General features: G+C 42.4%; 1 protein-coding gene across 4 annotated transcripts in view; it reads right to left on the bottom strand.

Moving 5' to 3' along the window:
- The window catches only part of KCNJ3 (potassium inwardly rectifying channel subfamily J member 3), a 102,851-nt gene extending 82,946 nt beyond the window's left edge, over positions 1-19,905 (bottom strand). Inside the window, exons 1-4 of one of the 4 annotated variants that reach the window (XM_033165164.1) lie at positions 15,355-15,613; positions 14,317-15,009; positions 11,239-11,334; positions 8,168-8,261 (exon numbers count right to left, since the gene is read on the bottom strand). In XM_033165164.1, coding sequence (XP_033021055.1) covers positions 11,269-11,334; positions 14,317-14,997 — 747 coding nt within the window. In that variant the 5' untranslated portion in view covers positions 14,998-15,009; positions 15,355-15,613 and the 3' untranslated portion in view covers positions 8,168-8,261; positions 11,239-11,268. Of the gene's footprint in view, positions 1-8,044; positions 8,262-11,238; positions 11,335-14,316; positions 15,010-15,354; positions 15,614-19,889 lie in introns of those variants that run through there. The other 3 variants (XM_033165155.1, XM_033165148.1, XM_033165171.1) reach the window with 3 other exon arrangements.
- Positions 19,906-22,722: the final 2,817 nt, after the last annotated feature.

Genomic DNA, 22,722 nt, shown 5'->3' with positions numbered 1-22,722 from the left:
CCACTTCAGCACAGCTTCATTCAATGGTGCATTCGACCCTGAATAATTTGTAAATAGTTTGTTCTCCCTTCTTATATAAGCAGAAACCAATACTTCTTTCATTCTTCAAACATCTTTTTTTTCTGTTTTGAACGATGTTTTATTATTTATATTTGCGTGTTTCTTAGCTTTTTTTAGAACATAACCAATATGGCAATGCAGTAAGCCTGCAACTTACGCAGTCAAAACCCATTGGGTTCAATGGCGAGTGGGAATGCCAAAGTCATTTTTCCTAGAACCTTGCACCTTTCCAATACTTTTTAATAGAAAGAAAGAAAAATTTGGTACGTGCATAAAGCTGAATGCACACAAGTTAAATGTATGTAACTTGTGGGATTACTGTATATATATACCAAGGTAGCTCTTAATTATCAATCGAAAAGACAATTGCCGATTGGATTCATAACTTTTTAACTTAGCAAAAAAAAGAGACCAATTCAAATTCCTGCACTGAATGCATAATTCAATGAAAAATAAACTAAATCCTTTAGCACTTTGGAAGATTACCAAACAAAGAAACAAACAAAACACCCACAACAACCCACAAAAGCAAGTGAAAATTTGTGCCGCAGAAGAGGTAACTAGAGGAAAGAGGCATTAGAGATCAGGAGAAACTACTCTGCATGCAGATGAATGGTATGCTTATTAAACTTCTCCCTGCTTATCTAAGATAGTGGCCATTGTGAGAACATAAATAAGGTAATCTCTAAGGCAGGGGTAGGGTGGGGAACATGTAGCCCTCTGGATGTTGCTTAATGACAGCCCCAGCTGACATGCTCAATGGTCAGGGATAATGACAGTTGTCCTCTGAAGTATTTGGAGGCCACAGGTTTCTACATTCCCTAAGGGGATACAGAACCTAAGCCAATTCTGCAAAAGCAGAATTTATTTACTGTATATAAGACTGCTTTTTAATCCAGGAAAATCTTCTCAAAAGTCGGGGGTCGTCTTATACGCCGGGTGGAGAATCTGCGGTCGAGTATATCTCAAACTCTATATAATTAACTGGAAAAGTTGGGGGTCGTCTTATACGCCCAGTTGTCTTATACGCCGGAAAATACGGTATTTAAAAACATATACACCACTTTTCGCATAGGTATCAAAGTAGTGTACAATGTGAGATGTAAAATTATTTAAGATACAGAATAAAACACAGCACACAGGGAATCACTGAGCAGAGAAACAAATCAGGATCAAGTTAATGTTTGGGCAGACAAAAATATTTTGAATTGCCAGGGATGGTATATGGCCAAGGATGCTCACCAGACCTTTGGAGGGAGCCTGTTCTATAATAGAAGTACTACCCTTGAGAAGGCCCTCTCTCAGGTTGTCACCAGGTATGCTAAAGCAGGCCGTGACAACACTAAGAGATGGGGAGAATATTCTGGAAATACAAGAGGGACTAGAGAATATGCCAGAATAACCCATACAATGTGTTCCTGGTGGATCATCTCTTTCAGAAGTACATTCTGTATCGGTTGAAGTTTATATATAAATAAAAAACAAGGGTAGTCTAATCTTAAAGTTATCAAGGTGTGAGTGGTAATTCTAGGTCTGAATTTTGAAGGAAAAGGTTATAAGTGTTACAAAGTTCACACTGGGACTCACATGAATGGTTCAGCCCTCACATTTTTTCCTAAGTATACTCCCAAGAGGTTTTCGCTGGAGTTATAATATGCATCCATTGTGAATATGTATTTACTCTTAACCTTATGCCCTTATTATTATTATTATTATTATTATTAAAATTTATATACCGCCCTATACCCGGAAGTCTCAGGACTGTTCACAGAATAAAATCAAGCTATAAAAACACAAAATGACTAATGAAAACAAAAACAACAACCCTATAGCCCTCCCCCAACACACAAAAACCATATTTTTAAAGGGCATAGGATGTAAATCGGATCAACCAAAGGCCTGGTTAAAAAGGAAGCTATCACACAAGAGGAATAAAGAAAGATTGGTTTATTAAACATTAAATTAAAATGATATCTATTTTAAAAAATAGTGTCAGAGTATACGGATGCTGCTTCAGAGAGCGCAATTATAATGAACAGAGGCAGCAAATCATACAGCTTACACACTTGATCTAAAAGAAAAAATAGGATCCCTATCTACCCCCCACCACCACAGGGGGAAAAAACCCATTGAGACAATGTATATGGCATCTTTTCCACAGTGCCCACAGTGAAAGTAAAGTTAGAACGGGAGGGAAACGGTAGCCCTGATCTTGAAGACTAATGGAACAGAAAGCTAGGAATTAAAAAGTTGCGTACCTTTTGCCTAACAGTTGTCTGTACCAGCAAGTCTACAGTGTCTATCCCACCCATTCTGTGCTCTGTGTACCAGCAAAAGCATAGAGCCTTGTCCTCAAGAGTGTAGAGTGAAAATGGGTCCCTTGTTGGAACTTTGAAGGCTACCCAACCATTGAAAATCTGGAGCTTCTGTACTATTTTGAGCCAACGTATTCTAATGGAAAAGAGGACGTGGGTCTTTTGGATGAGTAATCGTCATAACACCTTTATTTCATTGTTTATTCCCTACAAGTTAGTGTCTATTCTGTTTAACTGATTGAGCTGCGGTAAAAAATTAAAAAAGGACATGATCATCCTCTATCAAATGCATAGTAAGACTTTTCAGTTTGAGCAAGTACTTATTTAGCAAACAAGGACAGGTGCAGGTGATTTTTTTTATTATTATTAAAAAAATGTTAAATGATAACAACAATTCAACAGTCTGGGAAGCTGGTGAAATATAAAAGCAGGAGTCTTATGGGGCCAGAACATATTGCTACAGTCTTTTTCTGGAGGTTTTCATTGCCCCAAGTGCCCCCGGCATGAAATATGCCAATCCCTGCTCACTCCCTGACCTTTCCGGCAGAACCTGGTAACTGTCCTTGAACACACAAATGTGACAAGGCAAATGCAGGGGCAAAGCTACCAGGCTTGCTGGTATATTGCCTATGGCACTCTCCCACTCTCTCCCACTCACCCTGGTGAAACCATTTTAATACAGATCTGTGATGAACTATTCTTCTTCTGACGTGACAAGTACAGTCTAAGTTCTGCTTGCAGAAAACAAAGCTAAAGGTGCTCTTGAAATAACATTAAGAACACTTCCAGAGAGCATTAAGAATGAATCCATGAACCAGTTTCCTTTGAGATTTCTCTATATTTCAAATTCTCATTAGCTAGGAACATGTAATGTGCTCTGTAGCTTATCACTGTGTTGCAGGGTAACGCTGCAGTTTTATTAGGCTACCAACAACAGATAAGCAGGCAAAGGGCTTCCAACATATCATTTCTGCCTTCAATAGCATTTGATAGTTTTGTCGCACCCAGATTAAATATATTATTTTTAAAACGCCGAGGATTTTTTATTTTATTTTGCCTCTGATTCAAAGCTTAGACAACAAGATTCTTGTTGTTGTTGTTTTAAATGCTTTCAGGAACCTTATTGCTTTTTGTTTTGGGATAGGTATTGCAATTTTAAAAGCACACCTGCATACTCCTCGCCATGTAAAGAATTAATAAAATAAGCACTAAGTACTTACATGAATCCCTTCTGAGGCAGCTGAGGAAATTTACAACACAACATGAAACTTACTTGCAGCTTTCTTTAAATAATCCCAAAATACTGCTACTTTGTATTTTTAGTGCCATTTGCAGATATAAACTTCTGTCAAATGTTAGCATATATATTAACAATGTTTTCAGAACAGCTGAAAAACTCATAAAATTAAGAAAACAGATTTAAAAGCGACAACTTCTGTGTTTTCAAGAGTTTTAATCAACTTTTTTTTTTTACTGGACTAAATATCACCATCAACAACATGCTATATTGATGACAATATATTTGCCTTGCCCAAAGCAGAATGGGGGAAGAGGGTCATAGAAACAGAACATTCATTTGCCTACAATAAAAGGCTTTCCTAGTACTAAGGAATCACCAGAATTAATGAACAAAACTAAACACTTTGGCCTGTGCACATGGCTCTCTGCAAATCAGTTTGCAAACCACGAATTATCTCTCCCCCTGCCCACCTATCCTTTCTGGAGCATTTTTTCCTCTTCCTTCCCCTCATCAAATCATAGTTTCTCAGTATATGTATACTGACGAAAACCATGGTTAGTGCAAACTGTGTCTCCCTCATAACCAAAGATTGAAACCATGTTTAAGGGAAAGCTGGCTTTCACTATCCATGGTTAGGGAAATCCATACAGCACAAAGTATACACCTGTTTGCAGAAAACCAGCACTGTCCCTGCACTGAGCTTTTTGCATCAAAGCTGCAATAGGTGTGTTATTGGAACTGTATGCATTTGCAACACATTCAAGACAGTACAGTATAGACTTCCAACATGCACCTCCTACTAAACACATATACAAACAAAACATGGTAGAAGTGAGCTTAGGGAGTGAATAGCGGGTGGGAAAAAATCAGAGCTAGGATGCCACCCAAAGCTCTTCGTTCTCACTCCTGAGCGTCACACACAATTTCTATTTTAGGGATTTTGTTTTTCTCTGCAATGCTCCAATGTCTTGGGAAAAACAGGGAGTGTTTAACAAGAGAAGGCTTGCCTGTTGACTTGATCATAAAAGAATCTCTGTGTGTGTTACTTCTGAAGCGGGGGAGACGGAATATTTAAGCCTCATGCTCATTATACAATTTTGTAAGTAGCTTACCCAAGCAAAATTTATCCTAAAATCTTAGTACAAGCAGGCAGGTATTGGATTTCCATTTAAATTCAATAAGCTTTATAAATGGTAAGCATGAAGACCTCTTCTGTTTATTTTGACACATTCGCCCTAGTGAATGCTCAGGATTAAGATCTTAATGAGAACCAGGAAGAGGCAGCATGGATCAAGTAGTACCTTTGGGGAGCTCTTCGCAAATGAAAGGAAGAAAAACACAACTCTTGGATGTGGCACTTTTATTACCTCTGTACTGATCAATCGCTCCTGAGTGCTGACTCTGTGTGCAAGTCAATTTTATATAAACAGAGGGCAACTTCGCAACACTGTACTTAAAATAACATTACATCATGACTATGTTACAAAGCAATCCTACTGGGCTGGGTCGCTGGCAGGGCCGGATTTAGGTTTGATGAGGCCCTAAGCTACTGAAGGTAGTGGGGGCCTTTATATGTCCAGCTGTCCTTTGTCAACAACAAATTGTTGCTGTTTTTGTGTTGAATATATGCTATATGGTAATTTATGGACCTAATAGGTATCTAAAGCCCTTTGCACATAACAAATAGGAGCCTACACAACACAAAACTCTGTTGCTGTATGTAGGTTTCATTTTGTTTTTTTATCTTATTTTATCTTATATTTTGGAAATGTACATCCAGGGTTTTTTTCCTTTGGTTTTTTTTGGGGGGGGGCAAGAGAGTGGGGCCATAAGCTATAGCACTGGCACTGGTCGCTGGTAGGAAAGAAGCTAAGTGAGAGGGTGCAGCTTGTCACATCACCAGTTTTCTTATTTTCCCTCCCAATAGTCCCAAGAGGCATTCTAGGGATGTATCAGGGAATCAGGGTGCCTTTGGACCCAGCAGATCCCCTCATGACACACCCCAGAATGCTGCCTTTTTGACCCCTCTTCCATTGGAGCACCAACAGTTGTTGAGGGACAGCCGTGGAGGTTTTTACAGCTGCAATAAAGCAGTCCCTATATACTGACCTTTTGCTGTGCCCATGGATTCTGGCCCCTGTCCTCAAAATCCTATGGCTGCTGGGACACCTGCCGGAGCCCTAGGCATATATATAGTCCAGTAGTCCAGTAGTCCAGCCCACCATATGGTGTGAGGGACGGTGGACCGGCCCACAGCTGAAAAAGGTTGCTGACCCCTGCTCTAGTCCTTCCCCTGCCCACCCCCTAATATTCTTAAGAGGGTCTCTTCTCCGGTCTTCAGAGAGTAGCTGGAAGTGGGGAAGCAGAAAAAGGTCCTCCTTTCCTTCCCCTGTGCAGTTTTAATCTGAAATCTTAGTACTGCGGCTCAGAGCTCAGAAACTGCTTGCGCTAATGAAATTCCCTGTTGCAAAATGCGCCTAGAACAATGGGAGTTTCCAACACTGTCCTTTACCTTTTACCTTTACTCAGTGAATTTCTGAACCTGAGTCTTCCAGATCCTAGTCCAACACTCTAACCACTACACCACACTGGCATGGTGACATACTCTTCGTTAGGCTACAACCTAAACCTTGGAGTAAGCCCCATTGGCTTACTACTGAGTAGACATGCTATTGAAATACACATAGCACATCGAAACTAGAATACGAAACAATCTGGCTAACCTGATTCAAAAATACACACTCACCCTGCTCACACACAAAAACAATTCTCCCTACAGCCAACCAAAGACAACCAACCACACCCTAAGCCACCCGCAACTGTGGGGATTGTTGCAACCGACACCTCACGTGTAGCCGTACACGAGGCACCGGTTGTTGGGGTAGCCTGCGGACAGGACGGCCGGTTAAACGCTATCAGAGTCAAGATATTTAGAGGATGCTTGCTCTCCACGCTCAAAGGAAGGAAATGGCAAAGCTCACGACTCTTCTGGGGCAAGCAGTTCATCAAGGTATCAGGACGCCTACTATATTTACTGCTAAAATTTACTTTCCAAACCTTCTTGGTTTAATGAATGTACACTGAATGAACCCACATTGTAATTTGGATTTAGCTTCCTTACCTATTTATCACTTGCCATTTCTCTTCTCTGAAACATATTCAATTAAATCAATCTATAGCACAGAAACCCTATCTGCATGAAATCAGTTTCAACTTACAGTACCATCCCTTTCTCCATTAGATTTATTATTAGCTGCCTTTGATTCTACACTCAACTTCAATTCTCCAGCTACAATTGCTAATAACCATAATGATGAGTTTTCTGAGCTCCAGCAGTTTCGCCTTTCATTTCCACTATAGTCTTAATTGTTTTATCCTACTACTATCGAAAAGTGAACAGGGATACAAAACAAGCAACATCCTAACCCACCAAAGTAAGCGGAACTGGTGTGGCCCTCACAACTCTTGATTTCGACTGAAACGAAACACACAGAATAACTGGAGGAGCTCATTCGCTGTACTAGCATAAACATATTTGGCATAGTAGGAAGCAAGTGGGGATAGACCAAACAGAGGGTAAGAAGCACTAACAGGCTCTAAACTGCGCCCCTTGATCAGAGCAGGGTATAGCTTGGAGGGATAAGCACATATCTGTAGTAATATGCTTTGCATTAACCAGATAGGCAACTTTCTCTAGCACTGGAACCTACTCCTTTGCTCCATGCAAGGTTGGTGTAAGGAGATCTGGAGCTAACCACTGCAGATAATTTGAAGGTTTTACGCATACCCGAAGTTAATCCGTATCTGCTACAGCGAATGGAAAAGTGCGGCTAATTAATTACTTGCAAGAAAAATCCTAGCCCACCTTTCATCATGTGACAGCAGAGCAGGTTACAGTACAATAAAACCATTTGAACACAAGTTTCTAAAAACAGATTTAAAATACAACAGAACATTTTAAACACTCAGAGGACCACAACCTGGGAATCCTCACTTGTAGCAGCAACAAAATTCATATATATTACTAAGATTCTACAACCTCTGCACAATTACAATTCAGCTCTGATCTATATTTGTGGTTTTGTAATCTGTATTCTGATCTGAAGTCTCCATAGGAGTGTTTCTGGAATATGGAGGACTGCACATGAAAATACTGGCATTAGAGTTCCTATGAATTCCCCTCACCTGCCCAGGACAGATCCATCAGGAACCTATTATCATGCTATGTCTAGGATTTGGGAAGGCAGGCGAAACAAATCCAAAGCATCAACTCAGTTACTCATGTACAACCTACTGTGTGTTAATGCAATATCAACATTAAGAAATAACCTTTTGTTTTATTTGTCTTTAGTGCCAAGGTAGGGAGGAATAATATTTGAAACTAAATACAAACATGTGGTTTGAGCGACTTTGAGATCACTGTACTCACCAGTTGTTTCCACGATGCCCTCTAGGATGACAACAATCTCAAATTGTTCCGTCTGCATGCTTCGTTGAGAAAGGTCATAGAAGGGGCTTTTGGAATCTATCACATGGCAGATTGTAAGTGGCGAAACAAGAAAAAGTTGGTCTGCCCCTGTGCTAAAACCTACATCCAGTTCAAGTTGATCGAGGGGGAGAAATTCACCCTCAGGCGTTTGCCGAGACTATATAAAACATGAAGAAAGAAAGAGAGAGAGAGAGAGAAATCACAAGCTAATACAATGAGTTTAAAGAGAGTGACAGCAAGTCACATCCTTGCCAACAATTCCCACTATCAATCATCCGAGAGAAAATCCAAACAAAAAGATCATGCAGAAATGCTGTTTTTAAAGGGAAGGGGGAAGGAGCCAAACATTACAGAACATGCATGAATTATTTATAAATACATCTTACTATAATTAAACATTAAGCAGCTCATGAGCTTTGGAGAATTGTTGGGTGTCATAATGTGGTTGCTAAAACAAGCGAAAGAAAAGTGTGTACATCATTTTTGGTTGTGTCACTGTAGGACAAGAGACAATAGCAATTTTTCTGCATTTCTGTATGAACCAGCCCAGTATCTGCATTATTGGGAAGGATTCCTTGAATGGTTCTGGATCTTGAACATTTCTGTCAGTGTGTGACTAAATGAAACTGTTCCACCATTTCATGTTCTATTTGGTTGCTATGAAATGGTTCCTTCTTGCTTCAGGTGCTCTCTACCACAGGAGAGTTAAACGTTCAGAGGGGAAGTGGAGCACAGGAAGGTCAAAGGTTTGCTGGTGGACGCTTTGCAAAGAAGGGTCAAGGCTTCACAACCTAGCAACCTTGCAGTTAATGGGAAATAGAAACTACTGTATATTCTGGCGTATAAGACTACTTTTTAATACAGGAAAATCTTCTCAAAAGTTGGGGGTCATCTTATATGCCGGGTGGAGAATCTGCAGTGAAGTACATCTCAAACTCTATATTTTAACTGGAAAAGTTGGGGGTCGTCTTATACGCCCAGTCGTCTTATACGCCGGAAAATACGGTATTCCCTTTCTGATTGGCAACATCCCTAAAATGTTGGCAGCTAAAATAAAATTACTGTCAAACTAGAAGGAAATAGGGGAAATTAGTCGTGGAATCAGAAAACTGAAGAGCTGCAATAGAGAGAAAGGCCTGAAACCACAAAAAGTGTTAGATAGTAGTGTTGGGCAGGAAAGAGCCAGGAGAAGACCACAAGAGAGACTTGGAAGGTGAACGTTAGTTTGGTAAGGGTAAAAGTCTAGAATGTGTATAGCTGGATGCATCTACCTTTGTTTATGTTTACTATTATTATTTGAGAGTGTGTACTGAAGGACTTCTTATGACCCTTGACCAATCTCTGAAGTTATTCAGACTAAGATTTTGTTGTCCATTTTCTTTCAGTTCTATTTATATTCAATTATTATATTAATTTGTATTTTTATTCCAAGGGACATGACATGCTTTACATGGTGCTACACCATGTTATTCTCACTATAATGTTGTGAATAAGTTACGCTAAAAGTTATTGAAATGCCCAAGAATATTCAGTGACTATGATACAGTGAGAAGTTGAACCCTGAGGAAATTCTCTATCCACCACCTTCCACACTTTCTACCCTTGGTGAATGTTTCTATTCATTCAGATATTGCTTCTATTTTTTTCCAGCATCTATTGCTATCAGGCAGCAACTATAGTCAGAAACATTTGCTACCCTTTCTTGGAACTTAGACATACAACTACACTTAACATGCAGCACTGCAGCAGTATAAGCAGACATTGTTAATTAGGCAGATGTTTTTGGCCAAACATACTGCTATACTTGAAATGTTTTAAAACAGCAGTTCTAAAACTACAGGCAACTCCCCATGTGTGATCGGAACACGCATGACCACTGACACATGCACCATTTTCGAAACTCCAAGGCGGCAGGGCGGGGGCAGAAAAGGGTGGACTTCAGCACGTCGTCGTCCCAGTAATGTGTACAGGGTCTTGGAACACAACCTCCGCATAAATGAGGAGTTCCTTGTAGTTCATATCAGCTGATCAAATACATGGGGTTGTATTGGGCTAAGTCACACTCAGAGTTGTTCCACTGAAATCAACGGTGCATGGAAAAAGCTGCAATCAAAACACCACCATCCGTATGCCAGGCTGAAAAGGGGTTTAGACTGAGCACAGAAGTCCATACCACTGGATCTTGAATGGCTCTCACAGCCAGCAATGGTTGGCATTAGGCCCAATGTGAGCCTGATCAATATGCCAGACTAGAGCTGGCACAGGGATCTGGCCCAATCCACCTGCTCCCCGCAACCTATCCACAAGGAAGCAGAAATGGGGAACTTAGGACTGCTCTGTCATACTCTGAATATGACATATTTGGATACAACCCAACTACTTTCATTAATATAATTCTTGGGGAACTTAATTTCTTTCTTTCCACATTGTTTCCTTAACTTCAAGGGAAACCCCGCCAAACTGAATGACAACAGCGTGTGAACACTGCCATATCCTTGCCTGACCCTATTTATTTCACAAGGGTGTGAATAAGAGAACCCACCAATTAAAGCCATTCCTGAATTGCTGACTGGGTATAAATTTTAAAACACAAATAAGTTTTAGAATAAAATAGAACTACAGTAACCCCACTGCAATGCTCCATCTCCCTGTATGCAATTTACTTTCTCTCCACCATCTAACTCAGGCCCTTTAGGGTGAATTCTCTCTCTTCATCTACTGTTAATACCTAGCTTCACAAACTATACCACCCAAATTAAGGTGCCATTCACTGTGATTCATGTTTTCCAAACCTTGCTTCACCAACATGACAAGTGTTTTCTTTTTTTAAAAAAAAGAAAAGAGTATGAACTGAACATAAAGATGATTGACTGGGTTCCTTTGAGATCTCATACTTGTAAAATAAATGCATATTCTATGCTAACTTTTCCAAATATGATGTCCTTCAAATCCTAATTTGTTCAACATCAAATTATTTTCAACAAACATATCACATTGCTCTCTGTAGTCAAGAGATGGTGGGAAAGATATCTGCCATTTTGACACTGGATCTAGATTTCACTTTATTGAATTTGCTGTGGTGCTTCTTAAGCAAATCCTTTACTCCACCCTAAAGTATGTCATCCACAATTTACCATTTTCTTTTCTTGGGGCTGTTCAGCAATTCAGCTTTCACACACAAGCATGACATCTGTGCAACTATCGTTCTGTGTTAACGGGCACAGCATATACTACGAAAGATAGATAAGATATTGTACCCATTTAAAATGCAACATTCAATTCTTAATGCTTTTGGTCTAAATCCCTTTTTCCCACCCACACGATAGCAGAAGAGTTAAAATGAATATATCCTTAAAGATATTCTGAAACAATCTACTCACTGGACAAGCGTACACTACACAGCTATGTAGCTGCGAAGTATGATTCCCTCCTATAAAGTTGATCACATTTTCTGAGTGACTGTCTAACTCTAAAAAGCTGCTTCAGCTGTCTAGTAAATCATATGCAGAGACATCTCAATGTTATAGAAAGGAGCAACTTCATAATGTATCAATCAGCATGGTAATTGGTGTGCGACGCAAATCAGAACTCGTTGAAATAATTAATTTAAATTCAGGGTTGTGCTAAATTCCATAGTCTGTACTTCATAATTGGTTATTACAGCCTAATAATGAAAGTCCATCCTGTGGTATATGTCGGTGCCCTCCAGACAAATACTAATGAGGATACTGAACCTGCAATTTGGTTTACTGATTTACATTACTGATAAAAAGCTACGGTACTTCTCTACATGGAAGCTGGAAAGTTGTGACTACAATGCTTATTAGTGGAAATTTCCAGGTTGTTGTTGTTGTTGTTGTTTTTAAGTATGCCTCGGTAGGAAAAGCTGCAATAGTTCTTCATGCATTTTTTTATCACAGTTACGAATTTTATCCTAATGCAGCTTCACGTCATCTTTTAATAAATAATAGCTTGGGGTATGCTATGTCATGGTCCTATTTCCTAAATTTAGTATAATTTACTTTTCATTATTCAATCAATTAAGAACTAGGCGTGTCACTAAAAGTTTCATTGTACCAGTGACTCCTTGAGCGCACAAATGTTTAACTATTGTTGACCTCTTTCTTAATGTTTTTTTTTTGAATTTCTTCACTCTTGAGATGTTGTATTGATGTTTAGGGGTCCGGATTTAATTACTATTAATAAAAGTCCCATCTACTCAAACCTATATGGAACTTTCTCTTCACAATCTCCATTCATGAGTGACACTAGTACCCACAATGAGAGTCCCAGTGAAGTCAGTGTTATCTCCATAAACTTAAAATACAGTAAGACTGCCAGCCCCATTAAGCCTCTACCACAAAGTCTTGAAAGTGTTTGAAAAAAACCTAGCAGAATGGGTAAAAAAAAAATTGTTACAGCAGCCTTCAAAAAATACAAAAAAATGCTGTCCCTCTCAGCAAAGAGCTCTCGATTTTATTGTCACAATAGTCTTTCATCAATAATCTATTTTTTATCTCCTCCACGGTAAGCTTAGCATTAATTTCTCCACCAGTATTCACTCTAGCCATAGTTAGCCCAAACAGTTTGCAAACCTGCCTCTAATCACGATTGCAAAATGTGGTTTGGCACTAATTCAGGGTAGTGAAAATGCCACAACAGGTGTAACACTAACTGTAGTTAACTCCAAAATGGAAAGGAAGGAAGAACTATTATCCCTCATGCACAAAGGGAAGGGAGGAGCATGAGAGCTTATAGAGCAGTCCCAACAATTAGGAGATAGGCAGCACTGCATCTCACAAAGCCTCGGTGGCATGAACTGCCCTTATTTGATATTATATAACCATGTACAGTACAGACAGTATTTTAACTGTACACAGACCCTCGAGGACAGTAATGATAATACATCTATATGGTGCTTTAGAATATTCAAATCACATGATATACATTTAAGCAAGCTAACTGCGTACATAGATGTGGCTGGAGGAGAATATTATTTTGACCTGAGGCTATTGAGGCAACTCTAGATTATGGGTTCTGTTTATCTGATTAGTCTCAAAACAGAGGCAAAGCGATATTCTGGATGTAGAAAAAAGAGAGAGACCTTCGAAGGTATATGTGACATCACTATTTGTCACCCATACTCCTGAAGTGAAACCTCCACTGAACTCAGTTGACCTTTATGATGTGGGGGTGATCAATATTTTCAATTGAAGGATTGAACTCTGAAAAACATATTGTTCTTGTCCTATTAAGCTGCACCAAACACTCCGGGGGGGGGGAGAATCTTTCCACTTTACTTATAAGAAGGTGGTGTAATGAATTTAAAGGATTCTAAAAAGGTAACATGCTGGTGGACTGTTTCACACAGTACTACAAAAAGATGAGGGTAGGAGAAGGTCTTGATTTAAAGGCTGGATGTCTCAGAGAGTTTATTGAGAATTCCAGTTTTTGGAATTTGCCTGTGGAAAGGGGGAATGCCCTGAGAACTGGGAAAGATATGAAGGAATTCATGCTTTTTAAAAGGGGAATGAAAGTAACAGAGGGACAGTGCTATAGGGACTACAGTACAAGGAGAAAGGAACCACGGACAGGCAGGGGATATTCGCTGAACAGAACTGATGAGAAATGGCAATGCAACTACACTAGAGCTGGAAAACCAAGGAAAGGAAGTGCCGAGATCTCCATAGGGTGGGCAGAAAGTAGATTGATTGGGATCTGCTAGTAGATTTGAAATCTGATTGCAAAAGTTTCTTACTCTCATTGCTTAACAGCAGCAACAAAATGACTTTCCCCACAAAAATTAAGCAGCTTAAAAGAGGAAAGCTATTGAGGAGTGGACTTTTGTCTAAAATGACTAGGAGCTCTGGTACTGAAAACAAATTCCAAGGCTCAAAAACGATATGGGCAGAGGCACCGTTCTTTCCTTTAACCTATTATGTCTCAGCACCTGGCTCTGGTTGGTAGACCTTGAGGTTCTGATGAAAAAGCAAAGCAGATCCAACAAACTTAAAAGTACAGAAGACTGCATGGAGGCAAAGGAGACACCGTAAGGGGTGAGGAAAAGGCAAAAAGGGAGGCATGAATGCTTCAATGAAATCTCATTTAATGAAGAAAGGTGTAGAGTGCAGATTTGGCAAAAGGGTGAAACATAGAGAGGAACATGCATGTGTGGTTAGCACAGATCACAAGAAAGAGAGCCTTGAACTTACTTTGAGGAGTTTGCAGCGGATCTGTGCAGAGACCATGTGGCTGTTGCGGAGGTTGCCCACCCTGAACATGAGGGTGAGCTTGCCATCTCTCATGGAGATGGCAGCATGTTCGCTGAACATCAGCGTCTCTGCCCTTTTCTTAGGTTGGGACATCTTGATGAACATGCAGCCAATGAGAAATGCATCCACAATGGAACCCAGGATGGACTGGAACAGGAAAAGGATGATGCCCTCCGGACATTTGTCCGTAATGTATCGGTAGCCATAACCAATGGTGGCCTCTGTCTCTATGAAGAAGAGGAAGGCGGAGGGGAAGTTGTAGACGTTGGCCACGCAAGGAGTGTACTTCTCGTCATGGGCTTTGTTCAAGTCACCTCGCATGTAGGCAATGACCCACCACATGGAGGCCATGAAAAGCCAGGCCACCGTGTAGGTGAGGATGAAGATGAAGAGGTTCCAGCGCCACTTGAGGTCCACCAAGGTGGTGAACAGGTCCGACAGGTAGCGGCTCGTCTCGCTGCCCAGGTTGCCATGCTGAACGTTGCACCGGCCATTCTTGTCCACAAACCGCTGGCGCTTCTTCTTGTGCGCCGGCGCCTGCTGCTGGTGGAAGCCGGAGCCACTGGACGAGGTGGTCACTACCTGGTAGTCGTCCCCAAATTTCCTTCGCAGTGCAGACATAATACACCCAGGCTAGCCAGTGTCGCCAATCCGCGTTTTGTAGGGGGGGGGGAGGAGAGAAAGAAAGAAAGAAGGTGGTAGGACTTGGTAGGACTGCTGCACCCCTCCCTCTTTTCTCTTCTCCAACCTTCCTCCTCTCCTCTCCGCTCTTACTTTTGTTTCCCTCCCCTTGTTTCCAATACACACAAACACATTTGCTCTTTTGGACCACCTTCTTTCTTCCCCCTCCCTACCCCAGCCACCCAGTCTCCCTTTTTTGGGGGGAGAAATCAACTCTTCCTTCCCCTACTCAAACCCAGCAGGACCCCGCCACGTACAGGGAGGAGCAGAGGTATCACCATCACATTATCTTTTTACCTTCCAGCAGCAGGGAGCTCAATCAGGCATCGTCCTCATCTTGCTAATCCGCTCCTGGAAGTTGCGCGGGGGGGGGGGGAGAAGAGAGGCGGCGGATTCGGCGCAAACTAGCCGCAGTCCGCCAGGCGGGCGGCCGCTTTTTGGCGCCCTTTCCTCGCCTCTCGCGGGCACAAAGGCATCGCTGGGCAGGTCCTCTTCTTCCCCACCAGCCTCCTCCTGCTCCTCTTGCCGTCCTTCCTTCCCTCAGAAGCGGGACGGGGGGGGGACGGGGGACAAAAAACACCCCGAGAGCGAGCTGCCTCGTCGCGCCTGAGGAGTTGCTCAGTGGGTGCGCGCCGCGTATGGCGTGCGTCCCCGAGGGAGGGAGAAGGAGAAGAGTCCCTTAGCGGCGCCTTGCCACCAACTTGGGCGCAGCAGCCGCGGTTCTGCTGCCACCCGTTCCTACGGCTTCTTCGCCGCCGAAGGAGCTGCGTGTAAAAATAACATTAAAAAAAGAGGGGGGGCGGGGAGAGAGAGAGAGAGAGTCCTTCCCCTCTCGAGGCTGCTTTTTCGCCTTCCCCCCTCCCTTCCACCCGCTCAGCACTAAGCGAATGGATCAATCCACGTTGTTCTCTCGCTCAGCCGCCCTTCAGCCTGCGCGGAGGAAACGACTCGCGTGGGTTTCTCCCCCCTCCTCATGCTCGTGGGAGGCGGGAGTTGGCGAGGCGGCGGCGGCGGTGGCAGAAGACGTCTCTGGCTGCGCGCGTGAGTTACTGCCTGCGGTCATCTGCAGACCTTCTCCTATAGCCCCGCCTGCCCCTTGCCTTCTTTTCCCGCCGCCCGCACCGTTGCGACCCTTCATTTCTCGCCGAGGGGCCGAAGGAGGCGTCGGCGTCGAGAATCTCAAAGGCCACCCCTCCTTGCCCTACCCCGGGCGCCCTCGCCTCGCCCACCACCTGGCTTTGGCCCCGAGGCCCCGTCTCCGCTGCCCCGCGCGCACACACCCACTTCGCCCCCCGTGGCAGACCTCGCTCCCGGGGAGAGAGAAAGAGAGAAGCCACGGCGGTCGCCCAGGAGGCCGGTGTTTGCCAGCTTGTACGGCGGAGCAATGGCACTTATGGGGGGGGGGGGTTGCATAGATCGAAATGTGTGCACAGGGGAAGCTTGAAGTGGAAAAGGATTAGACGCCCGCCAATGCAGAGCAGAGTCACCCAATGTAGGGATTGAGGGGGTGCTGCTGGTGGAAGTCCAATCCTGCCTAATAGTAATAATAATAATAATATTGAGATCTTGCCAGTTTCTGGGTAGCTGCCCCCCTTTTTTTGGTCACTCTGCCTGTTGCAAACATTGCACCAGAAGCTACCCAGTTCCTTAATTTCATCAAAGAAATAAAGAAATGCTGCAAAATTCCAGCACTGCAGCAGCAGCACTGCTCCATCAGACCCAGGCATGGATAAGTGGTTCCGTATATGTTCGCCTTCTCAATTAAAATAGACTTTCTTGACACAAAGCACATAGTAATGTGGGTTATAATTATCACGCTGTGGGACCAAAGCACAAATGGAGGAGAGGTGATGCTAGCCCTAAAGTCTGCTGTGGGCCCAAACAGAGAAGGAAGAGTGAGAGCGGCAGCCAGAAAGGCAGATAGAAGGGGAATTTGGGGTAGAAAATAGGGGCCAGCGCGGATGAGACTTTTTCCCCCTGTGGGGCACAAACTCTTTAGTACAGGGAAACCTCTGTGGCGATAACCTGGGGAGGAAGAGCACACAGGAAGGTGGTGACACCGAAAGGGAACCACCCTTTTGGGTGTCATCTCTTCCCATGAGACTTGAGGGTGTCACTGCATGGGTTGAAGGGTCTCTAAGACTGATTGTGTGGCAACCTCATGCACGTTTCAAAACATCAAATTAGCGATCTCTTCTGAATGCTGCTAGTACTGTATTATACACATGAATTGCTTTCAGATCCTAGCATATTGACATGTGCGTCACACCTTTTTTGACTGGATGCCATTTTAAACATCAAAGTGGCCTTTTTTTGAAAGCCCTCTGCACATTCTCTCCCCTTGGCCCATAAGCAGATACAACCAAGACCTCCTTCCAAGTAGTCTTGTCTATCAAACATGACTGCAGAATTTAGGCTCCACAAAGGTACCCGTGACTTAACCTCCCCATATGCTCAGACCAACATCTGAGGCCATTGATGGTGTGATGGGGTGGCTCCTAGAAGCAGAGCCTTTTGGATGGTGCTGTAAAGTCCACCCAAGTGATATCTCTCAGGTCCTGACACTGCATTCCTTCAGGCATTTGATTAAAACATAGCTGCGTTAGAAGGTGTTCATCGGAATGCCTGTAGTTTACTTACTTAGTCTTGCAAACTTTCTTTGTAGCATCACACAGCCATCTTGATGCCCCACTGTTTTTACGCGTTTTATATTATATATGCTTTCATGTCTTAAAATATACACCACACTGGTATTTTATATGTTGACGCAATATAGAAATCTCTACAAATAAATACCGGTAAATAAATAAATAAATACGTACCTTATGCTGTTCCTTTATATGGTTTTCTTAGATACAGTATAGTGTTTTTTCTTTTGCAGATCTTGCTTCACCTGTCAATAATTGCACACTGTTGATGTATTTTTAAGATGTGGACATCATCTTTGAGCTTCTTTGAGCCCACCTGGTGGGAAAAAGTGGAGTATAAGAATTTTTTTCTACTTTTCCTCATTATATATATATATATATATATATATATGTCAGCTCCCTGCTCATCTCCTCCCAGTTTTCCCATTCACCATTTACAGCATAGTTTGTTGTTCAGTCGTTCAGTCGTGTCCGACTCTTCGTAACCCCATGGACCAGAGCACGCCAGGCACCCCTATCCTCCATTGCCTCCCGCAGTTTGGCCAAACTCATGCCAGTCGCTTCCAGAACACTGTCCAACCACCTCATCCTCTGTCGTCCCCTTCCCAACATCAGGGTCTTTTCCAGGGAGTCATCTCTTCTCATGAGGTGGCCAAAGTACTGGAGCCTCAACTTCAGGATCTGCCCTTCCAGTGAGCACTCAGGGCCGATTTCTTTGAGGATGGATAAGTTTGATCTTCTTGCAGTCCATGGGACTCTCAAGAGTCTCCTCCAGCACCATAATTCAAAAGCATCAATTCTTCGGCAATCAGTCTTCTTTATGGTCCAGCTCTCCCTTCCATACATTACTACTGAGAAAACCATAGCTTTAACTATACAGACCTTTGTCGGCAAGGTGATGTCTCTGCTTTTTAAGATGCTGTCTAGGTTTGTCATTGCTTTCCTCCCAAGAAGCAGGCGTCTTAATTTCGTGACTGCTGTCACCATCTGCAGTGATCATGGAGCCCAAGAAAGTAAAATCTCTCACTGCCTCCATTTCTTCCCCTTCTATTTGCCAGGAGGTGATGGGACAGGGGCCATGATCTTAGTTTTTTTTTTTTTTTTGGATGTTGAGCTTCAGACCATATTTTGCGCTCTCCTCTTTCACCCTCATTAAAAGGTTCTTTAATTCCTCCTCACTTTCTGCCATCAAGGTTGTGTCATCAGCATATCTGAGGTTGTTGATATTTCTTCCGGCAATCTTAATTCCGGTTTGGGATTCATCCAGTCCAGCCTTTCGCATGATGAATTCCGCATATAAGTTAAATAAGCAGGGAGACAATATACAGCCTTGTCGTACTCCAGCTACAGCATAGTTACAGCATAGTTACAGGAGAACAATTTAAGATGGGTCCTGCTGCATCAGCCAAAACACTCATCTAATCCACATTCTGATTCCCACAGTGGCTTCGAATCAGGATGTAGGAGGTTTAGTGGAGGGGAAATATGGGGCTAGTATTCAATGACTTTTTTTTTCCTCCCCAGAGCAGGAGTGACAACATCATCTGGTGCGGCACTAGGATAGTGAATGGACTTTCCTTGCTTTGGCAACTGAATGAAGGAATAATGAGCCTTTCAAGTTTGTTTGATACAGATTCATGTGAGGAAAATACCAAGCAGAGGCTGAATACTACAGGTCCTTCACACTAGTACTTTGTATAGTTACACTTTTTTGCAAGATAGCTTGCCTTTCTAAATAAAGGTTGAGTTTCAACAAGTGCAGTTCCTTTGCATGAACTGTAGACATACTGATCCTATTACAGTGGTACCTCTGGTTACGAACTTAATTCATTCCGGAGGTCCGTTCTTAACCTGAGGTACCACTTTAGCTAATGGGGCCTCCCGCTGCTGCCGCGCGATTTCTGTTCTCATCCTGAGGTAAAGTTCTTAACCTGAGGTGCTACTTCCAGGCTAGAGGAGTCTGTAACCTGAAGTGTTTGTAACCCGAGGTACCACTGCACATGCTGTTTAGAGAGAGAGAGAGAAATAGATCAACACTGTTTTCTGCCTTCCTGGATACTCCTTGAGAGCAGAACCACGGGCTTGGGGGTGAGACTATGGAGGCTGCCATGATAAAGCTCCTATACCTCAAATTAACACTATATCACAGCAGAGGAGAAGGCCAGCTAGTTTCATTCCACTTACCTTAATTCACAAGCTGTTCAAATGTCACAAAAGTGAACAGATGATGACTTTTGCCTCTCCCTTTTTATCTCCGATTTGCCTTTTGGTTACATGTCTGTTTTAAACAAACATACAACACATTAGAGGTATGAAACAACAGCCATTGGTCACATTCAACAATCTCTGATCATTCAATGAGTCCATTGCCAAAATATTCATATATGCTATTAGAAAACAAATTATTGGTCACTGAACTCAGTTCACATTTCATATTTTACCTAAATGTATTTCTTTATATCCCATACAGTTATTAATTATTCTGCTTTTGGGGGGTTCCGAGCACAATTCAAAGTGTTGGTGTTGACCTTTAAAGCCCTAAACGGCCTCGGTCCTGTATACCTGAAGGAGCGTCTCCACCCCCATCGTTCTGCCCGGACACTGAGATCCAGCGCCGAGGGCCTTCTGTCGGTTCCCTCACTGCGAGAAGCAAAACTACAGGGAACCAGGCAGAAGGCCTTCTCGGTAGTGGCGCCCGCCCTGTGGAACTCTCTCTCAGATGTCAAAGAGATAGACAACTAGCAGACATTTAGAGGACATCTGAAGGCAGCCCTGTTTAGAGAAGCTTTTAATGTGTGATATTTTAATGTATTTTTATTTTTGTTGGAAGCCGCCCAGAGTGGCTGGGGAAATCCAGCCAGATGGGCGGGGTATACCGTAAATAATAATGATTATTATTATTATTATTATTATTATTATTATTATTATTATTATTTGCATGATTCTGATAGCTGCCAAATTGGAGTCTTTTTCATTGCAATGTTATTTATGTATGCTTACCTGGAAATTCAAGGGACTTTCCTCCGAAATAAGTGTACTCAAGTTGTGCGGTCTTTGTCATCTATTTCTTGCGCATATTACATTTCTCATATTTCTGCCCACGTACAGTCTAAAAGCCCTGCATCCCATTGTTAAACATGTGGCACAACTTATATGTAAGAAGGGATAATAACAGAAGATTTCTTGGAAGAGTATTTGTGGAATATACCAAATGAAGCGTAGAAATAAGTAATGTACATGTGCAACCACCAGAAACAAATCCCATCGCTACTGTACAGTACTCTTTCAAAAAAGCAACACCCAGCACACTGTTTTGCATAACATTTCTTTGAGATTAAAAATGGAAAGTCGTGATAAAGAGCTTTAGTATCCAAATCACTGATTTAAATTCAGTTCTTACATGTTGTGCAGAACAAGAGCTGAATGCTCATTTAGCACCTAAAAATGAAACAAGCAGATGTTTCACTGATAAAATGTTTATATGCAGTGTCTACAAATACAAAGAGCATAGCTAATGGTGCTTTAACAACACAATTCAGACAATTAGGCTCTACCAATAGAGGGCACGGCTGCTGTGTTTAAATCCCAGGTCACTGCATGAAGACAGATCTGAGTCCATTCTGTGTGAGCTTGGCACTTGGTTCCGTCAGTAATTTGCGTGCAACTTCTACCGTGGTTTTGCTGTATTTTCACACATGGAAATAATGCATAGGGTTGTACTATTGAACTGTAAAATGGTAGGGTTTGGGGTTTTTTTAATAGTAGGCTTAAAGTTACCCTCCAAACATTTTTCTTGGGTTGTGTTAGCCACTGGAGTCAATTGGTAGTGTCCAGTGTTAAGGGGAGAGAGGAGAGGAGAGGAGGCTGAGGGAACACTCCACAAGGAAGGGTGTTCGGGAAAGTGTGAGAGGCTGCCAGCTCTTCAGGCAAGGGGTGACGTAACTGGGCTCCTGAGCCCCACAGGGGTGCCACAGAAATAATGTAGTTGGTCAAGGGAGCCGTGGACTCAAAAAGTCCACAGAGATAAGAAGTTGGCTGGATCCCACCCATATAAATTAAAAGACGTAACTAAGGTCCAGTGGGTGGCAATTCAGTGTAACGCTAAAGAGACCCCACTCAATCATCACAAGCATTTCTCCTTGCCTGACGGAAGAATTTTCCCCCCACCCCCATACACTATCTTGTATGTTCTCCCAACCCACTCAAGCCAATCAGGTGGGGAAACAGGGAAAGAGAGGAGCAAAGCCCTGTTGGGTTAGCAGCACTCCTTGCATGGGGTTCTGACAGGGAAACCTGCTACTTGGATCTACCTCATGTCAGTGGGTCCATTCTCAGCATGACTTGCAACCCAATGGCGGCAGCAGTGTGCTTCCTATCACACTATTGTTGTAAGCCAAGAATGGCTTATCTCCTGAGTTTATGCCAATAAAACCCAGAAGCTTGGGGGGTTAGTAGTCCAACATTATTGCAAAGCAATAAGTTACAGTCAGATCGTTCTGCAAAACTGCAACCCTGCCCAGGCAGTGGTATTTATAAAGTTTCAAACAAAGCATTTCAATTTTCACCAGTCATGTATGTGCAATAAGCACTGGCAATTTTGCTGATTCATTGTTGATTCTCACCATGATATGTTACATTGTATTAATATGCCTGTTGTGAACCTGTGTTAAGTGTAGCCATTTGCACCATGTAGCAATTGATGTTCTAGCTTTCAGCTGATTTGATGCACATATTAGCTGTATTTCTGCCCCAATGGGGCCCGGCAACTTGCAAAATCATCAGTTTCTTAAAGCAACAGGTTACCATAACTTCTCTAATAGAAGCACACTCAAGGATTTCCAGGGGTACACATTATCACATTTATTGTGGCCCTTTGGGCCACCACCACACTATGAAGAAGCACTCTCTCACTTATAAGACAACTGTACCTATTTTCATATGTTATACAGTATAATATTAAGAGAATGTTTTTATTTGAAATTTGGGGTTTTTAAGGTTCATGCAGGGCTTTTAAAAA

This window comes from Lacerta agilis, chromosome 1 (assembly GCF_009819535.1).
Source record: "Lacerta agilis isolate rLacAgi1 chromosome 1, rLacAgi1.pri, whole genome shotgun sequence".
In the NCBI taxonomy this organism is placed as follows: domain Eukaryota; kingdom Metazoa; phylum Chordata; class Lepidosauria; order Squamata; family Lacertidae; genus Lacerta; species Lacerta agilis.
This window is presented reverse-complemented; position numbering and strand designations above follow the sequence as displayed.